At 37.2% G+C, this 19,432-nt stretch overlaps 1 protein-coding gene across 7 annotated transcripts in view; it reads left to right on the forward strand.

The window, feature by feature from the left end:
* Positions 1 to 19,432, forward strand: part of DOCK4 (dedicator of cytokinesis 4) — a 572,917-nt gene that overhangs the window by 429,979 nt on the left and 123,506 nt on the right. For all 7 annotated transcript variants that reach the window (XM_043965823.1, XM_043965817.1, XM_043965820.1 and 4 more), the window contains one exon: positions 7,591 to 7,689. In XM_043965823.1, coding sequence (XP_043821758.1) covers positions 7,591 to 7,689 — 99 coding nt within the window. The remainder of the gene's footprint in view (positions 1 to 7,590; positions 7,690 to 19,432) is intronic.

Raw genomic sequence — 19,432 nt, forward strand, 5'->3', positions numbered from 1 at the left:
CCCATCATCCCTCAGGCCACTAATACCACATCCATTCAAATTACCCTAGAGCTTGCCTTAGCTACACTGGTCAGACAATGTGTACACTTATTCAAATACACACAAATTACTTCCTGCCCTAAACTAGAATAATAATAACCACAACATTTAAACCACACTTCAAGATTTATAAATAATTTGCCTCACAACTGCATCATGAGGTAAAGTATTATTAGAACCTTATGGGCGTGTTCTATGAGAAGGAAGAATGACAAAATATAGAAGACTTTGAAGCTACTGATGTGGAGCCTACTGATTTGTATTGTTCAGCCAAATTACAAGTTAGGAAAGATGAATGGAAGGAATAGAAAGTGTTCTCCTTCTCAAAAGCAGCCACATCACAGATCCTGAGGAAAATGAGGCTCACAAAAGTTAAATAATTTGCCGATGGTCACACAGCCCATTAAGGGTTAGAGCAGTGATTTAAACTTGGCGTCTCTGGACCTTTCCATTATGTTGCATTGTGTCTTTCACTTCTGTTATCAATCAAATTATGTTCCAAAAGGATTTAGTGATTTATAGTTATATCTTTTAGCATATAACATGGAAAAATCTGTTATATTGGAGCAATACCCAACAACCAGTATGACAATAGGCTTTTACTCTATGCCTAATTCTAGGTAATAGTAGCATTATTTTTCAGTTTTAAGGAATTGTACTTTTCATTATTCTGCCAACTATTCTTTAAACTTTAAAATGATTCCTCCAACTGGATTAAGTGCCACTATAATTGGCTCCTTTCAGTATTCTAATTGTACATGGATGCAGAAGTATAAATGGCTATTTGCTTCACACCCTCAAATAATTGGACTCCAGAGTTTCTTAGAATTGACAAATGCTTTTCCTTCTTTGAACATAATTCTCTCAGAAGGCCTTTTCATATGCAGTTGACTCAGCATAGGCCCTGTCTAGGACAGATGCTTTGTGCTCATTTGTCTAAAGATTTTTTTTGCAATGTGGGCTTAAGGCATCCCAAGGTATATCATATAAGAAAGGGTTTTTTCAAAAAATTATTGTGCATATACACAGAGATGGACAGATAGACATAGATAGATAGATAGATAGATAGATAGATAGATAGATAGATAGATAGATACTGTTTGAAAGTCAATATTGCATAGTAGATAGCAGACTGACCTGTGAATCAGGAAGACCTGAGGTCATCCTGTATCTGACACATAAAAGTAATGCAACTATGGGCAAGTCAATTAACCCCCTTAGTATTCACAGAAAACTTTCTGAGACTCTTAAGTTACTTACCACGTGCCAGTCTAATTGTTGGAGGAAGTTTACACACTGGGAGTTCCCTGCACAGATCTGGACCCCCCCAAAAATCCATCCCTCCCCCCCAAAAAAAACCCCTCTATAATGGAATGTTTCTTTACTGGTACCCTTACTGATAGTATACATACATACATACATAATATTTCCATATTGAATCTATAAAAATAATAGAGATTGCCTAGATAATTGCAGTTAGGTTTCTTTTTATTAGCTATTTTGTATATCAAGGAACACATCCTAAAAAACTTAAGTGAATCTGTTCCAGGGAATATTACTTTGTCTATTGCATTTTTTTATAGGTTGTGTGGGCACTTTGATTGCTTATATTAATATATTTCTGTAGTCTAGTGAAGCTAAGAAAATCTAATAGTAGAAATAAAATGTTCAGTTCTCCTTTGTTAAGTGATGATTGCAAAGAAGGGTGATAACTTCTTTAAAAATGTTAATTGTCATTAGAATTGAATCAGGTTAGAAAGAATCAGGGAAGGTTTGGTTACAGTATCACAAAATTTGGAGCTGGAAGGGACTTTAAAGATCATCTAGTTCAATGAATGTCTCCTTACCCCTCCCTCCACCCCATTTCTACCTCAACACTTCCACCATTCTACACATGAGGAAATCATTTCCAGAGAAGTTGAATAATTTGCCGAAGATCATTCAAAGTTCCCAATTCATGACTCAAAGGGATTTTGATGATGTGCAATCAGATACAGATGGAGATTTTTCCCATTACACTGGAGACTCTGAAGATATCTATATAATTGAAGATTCACATATTGCCAGTTCCCAAAAGCCCTTTTGGTAAATGCTTTTATAAGTTTGACAAGTCAGAAAATTTGAACAGTCATCAAAAAATATTAGACTTAATGGAATTAAATGACATTCAAACTGATTTTAAATCAGCCCTTCTGAGCTCAAACTTGGACATGCCCAAAAAGACACCAATCACTGTCTAGCTTGAGAAAAAGATTGTCCATAATATTTTTTATCATAAGCCTGCTTGCTTATCTGAAAATCTCGCCCATCAGGACATCCTAATGATATCAGAATTGAATCTGCCCTTTTATTTCAATTCCAATACTCTTCCCATTAGTTCTCATTACACAATTTTGAGGGTTTCTGAACTCCTAAATAAAACTGATTAATAGTGGGGCTGAAGCGGGGGCAGCTAGGTGGCACAGTGGCCCTGGATTCAGGAGGACCTGAGTTCAAATTCGGCATCAAGACACAACACTTACTAGCTATGTGGCCCTGGGCAAGTCACTTAACCCCAATTGCCTCGCAAAAAAAGCAACAACAACAACAAAAACCACATACACACAGTGGGGTTGGGGATGAGATTGATATAATTACATCAGAATTAATTTATCAACATGAATAGACTACCATTTTCCCAGTTATCTAGATTCAAAATGGCAGACTCATCTTTGACTTTTATTTCTTCTTCACCCCCAATTTCTAGCTATCAAGTATTATTCTACCTCCACAATATTTTTCCATATCCTTGCCTTTTATCTGTTTTGATTGCCTTAATGACCTTTCCCCTGGACTTTTGTAGTAGTTTCCTGGCTTCCTACCACACAGTAGCCCAAACTCTAGTCCATTTTCACTGCTTTTCAAAGGGGTCCCTAAACATGCTTTCCCTTCTACCCCTCTTTTGATCAAACTATTCCTTATTCCCGGAATGCACCCCGACCTTTTCCAGCTGTTGAAATACTAATGTCCATCCTTTATAATTGTTTCCTCTCTAATAGAGCATTATTCTTTCCTTGGCTCCCACAAACCAGATATAAGCTATCCCTCATCTAAATGCCTTTAATATGTTATACTTCTTTTTTATCCTTTATCATTTTCTGCTTTTCTCTGTTCTTATCTGAATCCTTCTATTCTTAAAGAGAAAGACTTTTAATTAGTCATTGTTATAATTTATGTCACTTGATTAACTCTTCTTATGCTTGTATTATAAGGTAAATCAATCATAATGTCCATCATTTCTTAAAATAAAGACATAAAAATTATTTTTAAAATCTATAGGCCTGTTGACCTATTTATTTGTAAAATTACTGTGGTCAGTTTCCCCGCACATTTCAGATTAAAAATATTTGTGTTTTCAGTGCAACTGCCTTGCTCAACTAATCATTTATTCTCCTTTAATTAGAGCAATAACATTTAAAACAATGCAAGCACAACAGGAAAAACCATCAGTATAAACTGATTCTAGATTTACAGAATTGCAGCTTAATTGGAATTTTTTTTCCTATATCTGTACTTACATAGAACATGAGGGGTAAGTGTGATTTTTGATAGAAAATAGAATGAGGACCCTAAAAAATGGGAAGAGTTTGAATGGGAAAATTAAGTGGTCCAGTTCTTTGTTTGGACATAGCTACTTCAGGGAACCATGTGTAAAGAAATTCACTAGGTTAATCAACTCCTAGCTGGCTTGGCAAAAACTATGGGGATGAATTTTTAATTGGGGAGTGCTAGCTAAGCGGCTCGCCGCAATATTGGGGCAAGGAAGGAGACCGGCAGCCTCCCTCAAAACAGAACAAGATTTATTTTAACAAGAACAAACAAAACAAAAACACAAACAGGATCAGTAGAATCAAGGGAAAGGAAATAAAATGGGGAAAGGGAAATTATAATACCTGAAAAAATACCACCACTCAGGAATCAGCTGAAAATACACAGCAGAACACCTGTTGCTTCCCAGCTTCCACCTAGAATGCCCAATTCTCCTCCTCCAAACCTAGAAACCCCTACACAGCCCCAGCCAATGGGATGGATGCTCTGACAGTCACGTGACTGCCCTCACTAGGCTTTCAATCATTATAATTTTGCCAGGCCCATGTAGGCATCGGGGAGTGGGGATGACGTGAGGTACCAGAGCCTTGGCAATGGCTACAAACAGTGGGTGGAGCACCATGCGGTTTGTGGAGCCCCAGGCCAGTACACTCTGAAACTTCAAAACCTCAAATAACAATTAATTCTTTACACATGAAATATGACTTTCTTCCTCTAGGTGACTGATTATCACCTATTGCCCTAAATTATTATATTCAATGAACTTTGTCATTGGAATTAAATGACATTCAAACTGGAAAACCTTTAAAAGATAGCATTAGTGGTTGGCACTATCAATAAAGCGATATGCTTTTTACCATGTTCTGGAGTTCATCAGACTGGGTAGGTGCCTTACTGATTTTTGTTGGGCAAATAATTTCATGGGGAAGAAAATGCCCTGTGTTTAGGTCCCAAGTTCTAGAATGCACAAGAGAGTCCTGACTGGGTTAAAACTGACATAACTTTACACTGAAAGAGCTCATCACTCAAATAACTAAACCTCAAGCAATCTAAAAATTTATATACCATAGCTTAGATCTTGAATTATACTTAGAAGAAAATAGGTTATTTTCACTTTTCAAGTTCTTACATCAGCCATGATTTTGCTAAAGGGGACAGAATGTTGGGTAACACTGTACTTAAGGCATTAAAGCTTCACATACTACACAAATTAAGTGGCCTCAGAAATATATAAAAGAGGAGCAGAAGAGAAGCCTTTCAGATCAATCCTCTGAGACCAGAGTCTTTTCTCTGTAGCTTCTTAGGTCCCCCCATAGAACAGGTCCACCCCGTGTTACCATGTTGTTGCTCCAATGGATGACTGAGCACATACCTTAAAAAGGAGCCCTAAAGGGTCACCACATCAGTAAGTAAAAGCAGGAACATTGCATTGACAGAAGTTCAGTCCATTTTTTTTCTGAGGATGAAAAATGTTCTAATACCACCCTGTGCTTCTAAATGGACTGCTGATTTACAAATGCCAACATGTTCTCATGCACAGGCACTCTGTCTCTGTCTCTGTCTCTGTCTTTCTGTCTCTCTATCTCTCTCTCTCTTTCTCTCTCTCTCTGGGAATATGTTAGATCAATAAAACAGACCCTTGACAATGAATATGTAATTATCTCAATTCCTTATTCTTGATATGGCATCATGCCACAGAATATAAGGCCTGCATATTTGGGTGAGGGAAAGGGACAGAGTTAATTTGAGCTTTAGGTACCATTGTTCTTCAAGATGAACATGTTTAGAAAGGGATGCATCCATTATTTTTTTTTAAGAAAACAGAAACAATAACTTATTTGGAATTCACCTATCCAGAAACCTCAACTATCCAAACACAACAAGAATCAGGAATTCAGTTGAAACATTTTTTTTTCCTTTTCTTTTCTGGTGAGGCAATTGGGGTATTAAGTGACTTGCCCAGGGTCACACAGCTAGTAAGTGTTAAGTGTCTGAGGCCGGATTTGAACTCCAGTCCTCCTCAATGCAGGGCTGGTGCTCTATCCACTTGACCATCTAGCTGCCCCAATTGAAACATTTTTAAAGCACCTACTAGATGCAAGATAAACATGCTGGGTGTTAAAGATACAAAGAAAAAAGTGAAACAATCTCTGACCACAAAGAACTTTCATTCCACTGAGAGTTGGAGAGGAGTGGGGACTGGAAGGGTAGGAAATGTTACAAAAAGCTTTTGAGAACCTGGAAAAACATGAAAGTACATGAACTTTGATTTATGTTTTTTGGGTTTTTTTACTCATCGGAAAGCCCTTCAGGACCTCATCTAGGCCTTATTGACTTATTTTGGACTCAGTTGCAAGCTGGTAGTCTGGCTTGTTAGGTCATAGCAAATCAGAGAGGAAGACATGGTGCAGTTTAGAGACAGGCACACTGAGAATATGAGGAAATGACAGTCAGCTGTGTTAAAGCAAAAGCAGGCACAGGACACCCATAAAAAGCTCCTCCAAAAATTCAAAAGGCATAAGCGTTCAGGGACATTTAGTATACAGACAAAAAGTCCAGTATCTTCTGGCTCTCTAGCCCCTGAGGTCATCATTGTGTTACAGCACTGCTGATATCAGATGTTACATGGGTATCCATATAATGTAAACTGACCTAAAAGAAAGGCTTCCCACATTTTGAGGTGATCCTCTCTTAAAGTATCTATGGGAAGACACATACAAGAAGCAAGTGGAGTAAGAAGTTGTGGGTCAATGGTGATCTCTTCCTATGGGCAGATACCCACATCTTTGTGATCACAGATCCATTGAGGAAGAATAATTATTGAGTTAGAATTATCTGGAAATTGTTTGATTACAGCGTGTCTTCTTTTTAAATAGGACAGGAATGTTTATACTCCATTTTTGGAAGGATTCTCATAAAAAAAATCATTAATACTATTTTAAACCCTTGCTACTTAAAGGGGAAGGTGATAATCTTTGTTTAATGGAAAATATCTTATTTTTTTTGATGATGCTAGTTTTATTTTTTTAATTCCACCTGAGTAGGCAGGGTGTTACTAGGGTTAGTCTGCTACTTAAGAAATAATCCCTAGAGATGCATTTATTTTTACCAAATACTGGTTACTTCTTACATTGATAAGAGAATAACTGTCTGTGAGATTGTAAATTCTAATTTAGATCAGGAATTCTTTTAGGAATTTTTTTTTTTTTTTTTTTTAGTGAGGCAATTGGGCTTAAGTGACTTGCCCAGGGTCACACAGCTAGTAAGTGTTAAGTGTCTGAGGCCAGATTTGAACTCAGGTACTCCTGACTCCAGGGCCGGTGCTCTATCTACTGTGCCATCTAGCTGCCCCCTAGATCAGGAATTCTTAATATTTTTGTGTCATTGACCTGTTTGGTGCTTTGTTGAAGCATATGGGCCCCTTTTTAGAATAATGTTTTTAAATGCATAAAATAAGATACATAGATTTACAAATGAAACCAATTCTATTTAAATACAGTTATCAAATATTTTTTAAAATATTCACAGACCCCTAGTTAAAAAAAAAACCGAAAATTTAAATTAACTAGGCCCATTGCCTATAACATCACTTTAGATTGTATTACATGCCACAGTGCTTTGTGTTTGCAGGTTTTCCAAGGTACATTTAAGGAGAATATAGATTATTCTGATGATGAAGAAGAAGAAGAAGAAGAAAGCTATAATTATATAGTACCCTGTTTTACAAAATGTGTTACAAATGCCATCTCATTTTATTCTCACAACAGCCATGAGCAGCAGATCTGGTTGTTATCCCCATTTTATATTTGGGAAAATGAGTCATGGTGAGGCTAAGTGATTTGCCCATGGTCACACAGTTGGGAAATATTTTCAGCAGGATTTGAATTCAAATTTTCTTGACTCCAGATTCTCCTGAGTGGGGAGCTTCACTATAATCAATGATTATTATTTTTTTTAAATTAGGGGGAGTTTGTTGCCTGCCTCCTGTCCTTGTTACGACAGATGACAGACAGACATTATCAACAGCTTCTTGATGGCTTCAGCACAAAGGAAGAACTAAGGGTAAGTGACTCTTCTGACTTTTCTTTTCTGTCCTCAATATGTCTCATTGTTTGTTCTCTCTTTTCCCCTTATCTTAATTAAAGGAGTATTCTTTACACTTGCTGATGTTAAAATCTGAGTTGTTTCTCAGCAGTAGTATCTCATCAGTGGTGTAGACTTTTTCATTTACGTTGGCTCTTGGGGTTTCTGGGGAAACGACTCACTCTTGTTTCTGTGCAGTGGCCTTGATAACTCTTGTTCTTGCTAGAAAATGAGAGAAAGGACAAGCTAAAGAAAATGTCTTCTTTCTTTCAAACAAGGTGCTGTGGACCACAGTATTATTGACAAGTTCCAGAGTCTATTCTCAAGGGTAATTTGGGTTGTACTTCATATCCTTTGCCACCTAAGGTCTAATCAATAGGATGTGTTAGTCTGACAGTCTGACATTAAACACCAGAAATTTCAAGTTTGTACAAAACCCCAGCCTTTGTATGTGACTTGGGCGATATTTTGGTTTTTCTCCTAATGTCCACTAAAACCTTGTAGGCTCACTGATCAAACTTAGCCACAAGAACTGTCAGTCATTTTTTGCCCTTCTTTCCATTCATCTCACTGTTCTGTTAGCTGTCCTTACTTGTCTAGATAAGTCAATATGGCAGATTGACAAATACTCTGCTTGTTGATGGATTAAGGACTCTGATCTATCTTGGCAGTGGAGAGACTTGCCAAATATTAGAGAAGGAAAGGCCTATAGAGCCCAGCTGGCAGGGAAGGTGACAGCATCCCAAATATCTGTTTATAGTAAGCATAGCCCCTTTAAGAATATGTGCTGAGAAAAGGCACTAGACCTACATCATGCATTCATCTCCTATTTCTAATACTGTGGATTAACAGATATTTGGGTAGCTACAGAAGACTCTTTTAGGGATGTTGGTGGTGTTTGGGAGCCCTTGACTAATGAAGCACGAAGGAGATTAGGATAATGCCTGAGACACAGACTGCTAAAGGATGTGCAAAGCAAGATGTGTGTGTGTGTGTGTGTGTGTGTGTGTGTGTGTGTGTATTTCCCCAGAGGTTAGAGTTAAGAATTGAATGTGTAAATTTCAAATGTACCTCTGGAAACATGGAAATCTGAATTTCTTTGATGAAGATGACTGAACAGTGGCATTCATTGAGTTCCTAACTTATAACATTATTTGTGCTAACAAAATTGTAAACTCCATGAAGATGTGAAGAGTACAAATATTTATTAAGCAGATGTTACATACCAAGAACTCTGTTAAGTGCTCAGGACACAAAGAAGGGCAAAAACAGTCCCTGCCATCAAGGAACTCACAGTTTAATGGGAGAGAGAACATACAAACAACTATATGCAAACAAGATTATAAGCAGGTTAAACTGGAGCTAATCTCAGAGAAGGCAGAAGAATTAAGAGTGACTGGAAAAGGGTTAGCTAGGTGGTACAGTGGATAAAGCACTGGCCCTGGATTCAGGAGGACCTGAGTTCAAATCCAGTTTCAGACACTTGACATGTACCAGCTGTGTGACCCTGGGCAAGTCATTTAATTCTCATTGCCCTGGGGGAAAAAAAGTGACAGGAATAGCCTTCCTGCAGATGATGAGATTTGAACTGAAAGTTGAAAGAAGCCACCAGGAATTGATAAGGAGAGAGAATTCCAGGTATAAGATGCAGCCAGTGAACACTCAGAGATAAGGAGATTTTGTCTTATCTAAACTTTATGCCTCTTCTAGTACCTAGAAGAGTATGCTATAGACAGTAGGAACTTCATATATGTTTGATGAATTGAATTAGTCTTGTTAAACTACATTTTAATGAAAAATATGGCTATGTATTTTTATAAATCAACAAGCAATTTAATTGTTTTCATAATAATAGCTAGCATTTATATTAGCACTTATATACATATGTATGTATGTAAATATCTCATTTCATCTTGATGACAACATTTAAGGTAGATGTTGTTGTTATTCCCATTTTCCTGATAAGGCTACTGAGGCTGAGAAAGCATGAGTGGCATCTTAGGTCTTCCTGACTCCAAGCCCAGCCTTTTATCTACTATACTGCCATTTAACTGACTATGATGTTCCAAGCAATGGGCTGTTTGGGGCATATAAAGATAAAAGTGAACAGTCCCTATTCTCAAGAAATGTATGTTCTAACATGAAAAGCAACATGTACATATATAGATATATGTTAGACATGCAAAGCAGATATGCAGATAGGTGAGAAGACACTAACAGCTGTGGTAGGGTAAGAGAGAGAGATAAGGGAATGCCTCTGACAGCAGTAATGTTTGAGTTGATTCTTGAAGGAACACTTAAGGTTCAGAAGGTTGGAGGGAGACCCTTCCAGACATGTGACAGTACAAAGGCATAGACATGGAAAATGGAGCATTAGAACAACAACTTGGACAATATGGTGGTATCACAACATATACGAGAAGGAGGTGAGATGGCGGGGGGGGGGGGGGGGGTATAAGAAGACTTGTGAAGTAGGCTGTGTAACGATTGGAATGATGCCACCTGCTGGAGACTTACTGTAGAAAAGCTCCGCCATGAAGTGAAGGTCTCTGAGGGCAAGACCATGCATCTTTTCTTTGGCGTCAGGAAGTGACATTTGCTTGTGGGAGGAAGAAGGGGGAGCCTGGCGCTCTGACTTTCTCTCTTTCCTGTGGACTCTGGCGGGGAGAGGAGCTAGGAATGCTCTCTCCCTTTAATAGATAGATGAATCTAGGCCTTTTCTCTCTCTCTTTACCAAATTCTTACTCTCCTCAATAAATGCTTAAAAGTCTAACTCTTGCTAAAGCTTATAATTTATTGGCGACCACTCATTAGATATTTTAGACAGTATAGCTAGAATTTTAGCCTTAACAGATGCAACCAAATTGTGAAGAACTTTAAATGCCAAACAGAGATATTCATATTTGATTATAGAAATAAGAGAGAGCTAATGGAATTTTAGAGAAGAGGTGACACTATCAGACCTGTGTGTGCTTTAGGAAAATCACTTAAATGGTTCCATGGAGGAAAGAATAGGATGTGAAGAGACTTAAGACAGGGAGACCAAATAGGAGACTATGGCAATAGTCATAGCCAAAGTTGGTATGGGGCTGACCCAGGTTGGTGGCTGCTGTCATATATGTCAAAAAAGGGTGAGATATGTGAGAAATATTGCAGAGATATAAACAAAAAGATTTAGTGACAATACGATGGATAAGAGTAAGAAATTGAGGAGGACACTGACCTGAATGACTGAAGGGATGGTGATGCCTTTCATAGGCATAGGAAAGTTCAGAAGAAGGATCACTTCTTGAGGAAATCAAATGCACTCTATTTTTAACATGTTGAGTATGAGATATCTGTGAAGTATACAGTTTGAAATAGCCATTATGCAATTGCTTTTTTCAAACTGGATTTTAGGAGAGAGCCTGGATATAGAAAAGGGAGTCATCTGGAAGGAAACATTAATTAAGTTATGGAAATTGATGAGGTCACCAAGTGGAATAGTGTATAGAGGAAAGAGAAGATTGCCCAACAGAACTTTGTGAGTACATTCACAATTAGTAATATGGATGAGCATCCAGAAAAGGAAACTGAAGGAGCAATCAGAAAGATGGGAGGAGAACCAAGAGAGCTTTTTGATGAAAACCCAGAGAAAGGTCATTAGATTTGGCATTTAAGAGATAGATCACTGGTAATGCTGGAGAGAACAGTTTCAGTTGAGTGATGAGATCAGAAGCCAGATTGCCAACGTTTTGGAAAGTACAATATAAAATTCTTTGACATATTTCTACAGACTAGGAATAATAATGAAAATAGCAAGAAAGCATGAGTTGAAAGAAATGACCAGATAGACTAGGATATTGCTTTTGAACACTTTAACATATCCACTAACAAGAATAGTATATGTTATAAGCTCTGAATAAAGGTACGTACGTTTCTCATTCCAGGCAACCAACAGAAATTTCTTCAAAAGTAGATTATGATGATTTCCTCCTCCGTAATAATTTACACACACACATCTAGGCAAAATCTCTAAAAGTGATGTATATGCCTTAACCACTGTATATGCCTTAATCACCATGTGATTATATGCCCAAGTGATGTATATGCCTTAATCACCATGACTCCTGTGCATAGGTCTGCTGCAGAGAATTAAAAAAAAATATGTTAAATACTCAGCAACCCTGATTGTCATACCCATTTTCACTATATTTAACAAGCATTTCTTTTCTTTCTTTCTTTCTCTTTCTTTCTTTCCTTTTCTTTCCTTTCCTTTCCTTTCCTTTCCTTTCCTTTCCTTTCCTTTCCTTTCCTTTCCTTTCCTTTCCTTTCCTTTCCTTTCCTTTCCTTTCCTTTCCTTTCCTTTCCTTTCCTTTCCTTTCCTTTCCTTTCCTTTCCTTTCCTTTCCTTTCCTTTCCTTTCCTTTCCTTTCCTTTCCTTTCCTTTCCTTTCCTTTCCTTTCCTTTCCTTTCCTTTCCTTTCCTTTGCTTTGCTTTCCTTTCCTTTCCTTTGCTTTCCTTTGCTTTCCTTTGCTTTCCTTTGCTTTCCTTTGCTTTCCTTTGCTTTCCTTTCCTTTCCTTTCCTTTCCTTTCCTTTCCTTTCCTTTCCTTTCCTTTCCTTTCCTTTCCTTTCCTTTCCTTTCCTTTCCTTTCCTTTCCTTTCCTTTCCTTTCCTTTCCTTTCCTTTCCTTTCCTTTCCTTTCCTTTCCTTTCCTTTCCTTTCCTTTCCTTTCCTTTCCTTTCCTTTCCTTTCCTTTCCTTTCCTTTCCTTTCCTTTCCTTTCCTTTCCTTTCCTTTCCTTTCCTTTCCTTTCCTTTCCTTTCCTTTCCTTTCCTTTCCTTTCCTTTCCTTTCCTTTCCTTTCCTTTTCTTTTCTTTTCTTTTCTTTTCTTTTCTTTTCTTTCTTTAATTTTTGCAAGACAGTGAGGGTTAAGTGACTTGCCCAGGGTCACACAGCTAGTACATGTCTAGTGTCTGAGGCCGGATTTTTAACTCAGGTCCTCCTGAATCCAGGGCCAGTGCTTTATCCACTGTGCCACCTAGCTGCCCCCCAACAAGCATTTCTGAGAAATATACATTGACAATAATAAAATTGGAAATTTTTATTAAGTTATGGGAAAATGTAAATTAGAGGTTTTTGCATGTTAAATGCAAATTTTATAGTAAAAGATATTCCTACTATATATGTATGGGGAGAAAAAACTAGGAGTTTTAGTGGACTTTAATATCATTATGAATCAATAATATGCCATGGCTGCCAAAAAATACTAATGCAATCTTTTAGTCTCCATTAAGAGAGAGCCACAGTGTTCAGAATGATAGAGGTTATGATCTCTGTCTGTACACTGCTTTGTAGTGACTACATATGGAGTAAGGTGTTCAATGCTACATGTCATATTTCATGAAGAATATTGATAATCTAGAAGATGTCTAGAATGGGGTAACCAGAATGGTGAAAGGGACTGTAGACCATTCATAAGATCAGTTAAAGAAACTGGGGGTGTTTAATTAAGAGAACTGAATATTTGGGACTGGGGATGATGGTGGTGGTGGTGGTGAGAATGGGTAAAATTAGGAAAGCTGTCTTCAAGTATTTGAAAAAAGAATATGAATATCATGTGGTTATAATATGTCCTACTTGGTCATAAAAGACAGAAAGATGGGCAGTGGATAGAAATAGCAGAGTTAGGGGTCAAAGTTCAAGGTAAGGAAAAATTTCCTTGGGTTTAGAGCTATCCAAAAGTGGAATGGGATCCTTTAGGTGGTGGTGGGTTCCCCATCACTGGAAGTATTCAAATAGAAGCTGGATGACCACTTATTGATATTGTAGAGAGGATTCTTGCTAAGGTATAAATTGGAGCTAGATGGAGCTCTCATGTCCTTTCCACCTGTGAGATTCTGTGATTTTGTAATGTTTTCCTCACATGGTTATGACCAACAAGTAATGTGGAGACAAGATAACAAAGATGTCAAGTCTCAAGCATAAAAGACTCTAAGGAATCTTAAGGAAATCTAGTTTAATTTACAAACTTATTGTGTTCTCAAAGTTTCAAAAATTCAATAGGAATTTAGTGAGCTTGTATTGTGACAGATTCTGTGCCACACACTGGGCATGCAAAGACATAAATTTTGAAATGGTCCCTATCCTCAAGGAATTACTTTTGTGTGACTTGTTTATTTAGGATCCCTAATCCTTTTGTTTTTGTTGTTTGTCCTTCATTTTGTAAAAGGACCATGATATTGGGGTGATGTCATGACTTGCAGTGAATTAGATTTAAGTGAGGGAGGGCTGTGCCCAGAGCCATCTGGGTCAATTCAGATACCAAATGAGTTTTCCCATAGAAAGAGTGGTAATGAAGTTTGCAAACCAATCTGTGAAAATCCACTTGGCATTGGAGGTAGTTAAAATACTTTAAGACATATTTAATAATTCAGTGGTGTGGAGGGAAATCATTCCAAGCATGTTACAGGGCAAAGGCCATGGGCATGGGAAATGGAACAGTAGGAGCCTCAAATAGGACAGTATAACTGGACCATGAGTATATAAGAGAGAGGATGGTTTTTTGAAATATTATTTGGAAGGATTGTACTTTTGAATTGGGGGCAGCTAGGTGGCACAGTGGATAGAGTGCCACATCTGAAGTCAGAAAGACTCATCTCCCTGAGTTCAAATGTGGCCTCAGACACTTACTAGCTGTGAGACCCTGAATAAGTCATTTTACCCTGTTTGCCTCAGTTTCCTCATCTGTAAAATGAGCTAGAGAAGAAAATGGCAAACCTCTCCAGTATCTTCCCCAAGAAAATCCAAATGGGGTCACAGAGTTGAACACGACTGAAATGACTCAACAACAACTTTTGAATTGAATTACAGTGGGAAAAATACTGCCATGATACTGTTACTAAACACATAGTAAACAAAACCTAAAGAAAATAAAGTTGGATAAGAAACAGTTTAATTTTCTTTTCTTGAGTACTAGTACTTGAGGAAAGGTACATTTAATTAGAAGAGGATGAGAAAGTAATTGAGATTTATGTAGTGAATCTAAACGATATTTGGAGACACTTTCAAGGGATTTAGAGGTTAATGGCACTGGTTCTTTTGTCTAATTAAATTTCGCAACTATCATCTTTTCCTTGAAATAGGTGTATTGCTAACACTATCCTTGTGCTTCTTGCCCTTAAGTAGGGTCTTTTTCTTCTATCTTAAAAACAGGGGCAGGGGCAGCTAGATGGCGCAGTGGATAGAGCACCGGCCCTGGAGTCAGGAGTACCTGAGTTCAAGTCTGGCCTCAGACCCTTGACACTTACTAGCTGTGTGACCCTGGGCAAGTCACTTAACCCCAATTGCCTCACTAAAAAACAAGCAAACAAACAACAACAACAACAAAAAAAAAAAAACGGGCAGCTAGATAGCGCAGTGGATAGAGCACCGACCCTGGATTCAGGAGGACCTGAGTTCAAGTCTGGCCTCAGACCCTTGACACTTACTAGCTGTGTGACCCTGGGCAAGTCACTTAACCCCAACTGCCTCACTAAAAAAAAAAAAAAAAAAAAAAAAAAAACCCAAACCAGTTAGAAAGACTGAGGGGAAAGAAAAAAGACATATTCTTAAAGAGATTGAGCAAGAGAGAAGAAGAAAGATGGTGGGGGTGAAGAGGAGGATGAATGAGTAGTATGTGATAGAAGAAAATGGGGAAATGCAACATATACTGAACAACCAAATATGGCAATGTGTAAGGGTAGTGTGGGGCATTGAAAAGAGTGTTGCACTTGGAGTCAGAAGACATGCTTAGGAGTCTTAGCTCAATCACTTACTAGTTATGTGACTTTAAACAAATCATTTCTTTGTCCTGGTTTCCTCATCTGTAAAGTGATGAGAGGGCAGCAGACAATCTTTAGGTTCTCTTTCATGTATAAACCTATTGATCCTATGTATAGGATCTTGGGGGATGGGATGAGGGGGACAGTGATTAGGGATGATGGTGGTGGTGGTGGTGGTGGTGATGATGACAATAATTAAATGTAGTTATGTAGTTATTTAAAGTTTATGAATCACTTTACATATATTATTTCATTTAACAAGATTAAGAAAAAAATACTTGGTGACATGGTTTCCTGAGTTATTATACAGATTTAGTGGAGATGGGTAAATTAGCTGAGTGGCCCTGGAATTGATTAAGAGAACACAAAGATAATGTGTGGCCCATTGCTGGTAACTTATGTTTATTACTTCTGGAATGATTGATCTTTTTTCCACTACACAAAAATGGTAAACTGAAATCAGTTCTTTTGTGTGTGCTTGAAGAATATAAACTAATTTATTAGCCTAAATATAACTTGAAAGCTAAATGTCTCTAATAAAGACAAACTGAAAATTAATTCTTGTTCATGCCACAATTTCCTCCCCTGGTATACATAATTAGAAGTTGATTTTCCTTAAACTCCTTACTTGCAAAGTTAGACATAGGAAACAGATAACTGAATTCTTCCAATGTATAAGATTTGTGGTTTACATGGAAAGATAGTAGTGACTCTACAAAAAAAAGAAAAAAACAACAAAAAAATAGGAATCCCTATATAAAAACCCTATCATATTAGCATAAAAAATTGCATCTCATCAGAGTAAAGTCAAACTAAGGAGATTGTTCTTTCTGTGTTGGCTCTATCTACTAATGTTACTTTCTCGGTTTAGAGACCTTTGTCCACTAATGTGGTTGAAATGGATCTTAAGATAATACAGAGATCAGTAGGTACTATACTGTTCCTTGAAACTGTAATTAATTCTGGCTTGTATGAACTTGGGTGTTCTTATACTTTCCCAGGATTTATCAGAGAACTACCGTAGGACCTCATCATTTAACTGCTGTAAGGGAAGTGAGATAAGATGCAGAAGATAGACTTTCTTAGTTATTAGTCTTATAGGCTGACTGTGTCCCCAGAGAATACCAGATCTGTGGTCTAACTAAATCCCTAATACAGCAAAGCATTTTGTAATGGGGTTTAACTGTATTAGAGCCCTCACAAAATGCCTTTGTTTTAATACTGGCTTTTCAGATGTTCAGTATTCAAAGCCATGAAAAGCGTTTCTAGTTCAGTAGCTATGAAAGCACCTTTGAGATTCTAGGCAAATCGCAGAAGCCATTTCCAATAAGTATTCTGAAGACCACAAACATCATGTGGCAAAATGAGAGCTGCTTGAATGAAAACATAAAAGATTCTTCTGCTGATCACAAATATCATTATAAGTAAACCATCTGACTACAGTTCAGAAGGATCAATTGACATCTTTAAAAGATAGATGTGTAAATCAACTTTTCTCAACAACTACAAAAGGGAAATATGAAGGATGAAAGTAATATTTCAATATAATAAGACTGTACATAACTAAGCTGCCCAAGTAGCCCCATATTATATTTGAGGGCCCAGCAGATAGAAGGGTCCCAAGAGGAATATCTGGAGCTATATAAGAACTATGCTAGGCTCCTACTTACTCAATGAAAATCCTGGCAGTGCAGATATTTGCAGTTTGTTGTCAGAAGCCTGGGACCATGAAACACTGCATTTGGAGAAGATAACCAGTAGTTATCCAATTACTAAAGATCAGTTCATCTGTTTATGCAGTGTTAATCAGCCATAAAGCTGTAGTTTTTCTGAAGTAATGGTAAATAATAGTAAGGATCCACTTTTTCCTTTTTTTCAAACACATAATACAAGCAAATAGTCCCTATATTACATTTTCTTTGGGTCAGAATTTTGAGTAATGCTACAGACTTCTCCTTCCCCATATCAAATTATTTAACAGACTTGTCAATAGAGGCAAGAAGTGATCACAATTCCTTTTATTACTTTCTAGTCTTTCCCAACAAGGAAGCTTACTGTATGACCCAGAAAGGTCAGGTACCAAGCTCCCAGGTCTGGGCTGCATTGACAGCAATGCTTGAGATTAGTGTGTGTAACTGTGACTGTTGATATTCTCTATTATGGCATTCTGACTCATTGACTTCTCTCACTTTAACTAATTATGCTACTGTTACATGGGAAGGAAAATACCAATTTCCCTCACCTGGCTATTGTTTCTCTAACTTTCTATCTGTTCATTTGGGGTTTGTACTACTCCCATTTATTTTTTTAAAAAAGTTTTAATTTGGCAAGATAATTAATGCAAGAGCTTTGGAAATGGCTGTCGTACACATAAATAAAAATACACTGATGCCTACAAAGCTCATTGCTCAGTGTCCATAGTCATTTTAAAATTACCTTTCAGCTTGATTGGAATATGTTCAATACTGTTTTACTCTATAGACATCTATGCCTTGTTACTTGTACATTGTCACTTTGAGTATTTTCTCTGGACTTGTCCATAGTCTGGTGCCTGCATCTCTGTTAAATTTAGACAGATAGGCACCATCTAAATCCACACCTTCAATGGGCACTTTAAAGTTCATTACTGGTTAACAATGAAAACATGATCATAAAGTACTCACTGAATTTTACAATGTGCCTAGCACCGTGCTACTCTGAAATCGCAATGGTACATGCATATTTTGATATTGTTTTGGAATATTTTGCTCATTTGAATAATGTATAAAAAACCTTAATTTTACATTTTTCAAATAAAGAAACTGAGGTTCATAGAAATCAAAGACTTGCTCAAAGTTATGACTAACAAATGTCAAACCCTGAACTAGAAGTTAGTGTCCTGACTGTGTCCTTTTGAATATTTCACCCTAGTCTTTTGCTAGAACTACCTCTAGATTTCATCCAGGCCTTTGACAAGGTTTCTCATGAAATCCTTATGGCCAAGATGAAGAAATATGGGCTAAATAGTAGAGTCAGGTGAATTTGTAGTGGGTTAAGCAATTACACCCAAATAATCTTTGATTCATGGATTGAAGTCAAAATGTAGAGGAGTCTCTAGTCATATGGCATAGGGCTCTGGCCCTGTCCTGTTAAGCTGTTTTATTAATGATTTAAGACTTAGAGAGCTTGCTGATGGAAGTTGTATATGACATGAAAGTAGAAAGGGAGAGAATATAGACAGTTTATATGCCAGATAACAGAAATGGAATTCAAAAAGATCTCAATGGGTTGGAATGAAAGGCCAAGTATAAAAGATGAAACAATCCAGATTATTCTGGATTACTTATTACTTGCCCTTAGGTTCACAAAATCATTTGCTCAGATATTGAATAAAAGAGGTGTGGCTTAACAGCTGTTTATGTGAAAAAAGATTTAGGAATTTTAGTTGACTGCCAGATCAATGAATCAGTAACATGATGTGACTTCCAAGAAGAAAAATAAAAGGTCTATCTTGGGCTGCATTAATTAAAATATATAATGTCCCAAGCAAAGGATACAAAGGAAAAGATATTATGCTATATTCTTTCCTTACCTTATCACACTTGGAGAATTATGTTCAGTTCTAGGCACTGTATTTTAAAAGGGATGGAGACAAACTAAATAATGTTCATTGAAGAGGGTGACTAATGTAGGGCCTCAAAACCATGCCATGTAGTAATGATAGCAATAGGTAATATTTATACTGTTGAAAGTGAAATCCCCAAGAGTCAGAGTTCTAGGTATTATTCATCAATTTATTAGATAAGCTGGCAATAACCAATAAATTGAAGTTATCAATCTCTCGATGATCAAAAGATGACAAGTGAGTGTCCCAGGTCCCTTTAAATCCACGTCTGTTTTTCTGACAGTACATCATTGTTAGCTATCCTGGAAAAGGCAGGA

This window comes from Dromiciops gliroides, chromosome 5 (genome assembly GCF_019393635.1).
Source record: "Dromiciops gliroides isolate mDroGli1 chromosome 5, mDroGli1.pri, whole genome shotgun sequence".
In the NCBI taxonomy this organism is placed as follows: Eukaryota; Metazoa; Chordata; class Mammalia; order Microbiotheria; family Microbiotheriidae; genus Dromiciops; species Dromiciops gliroides.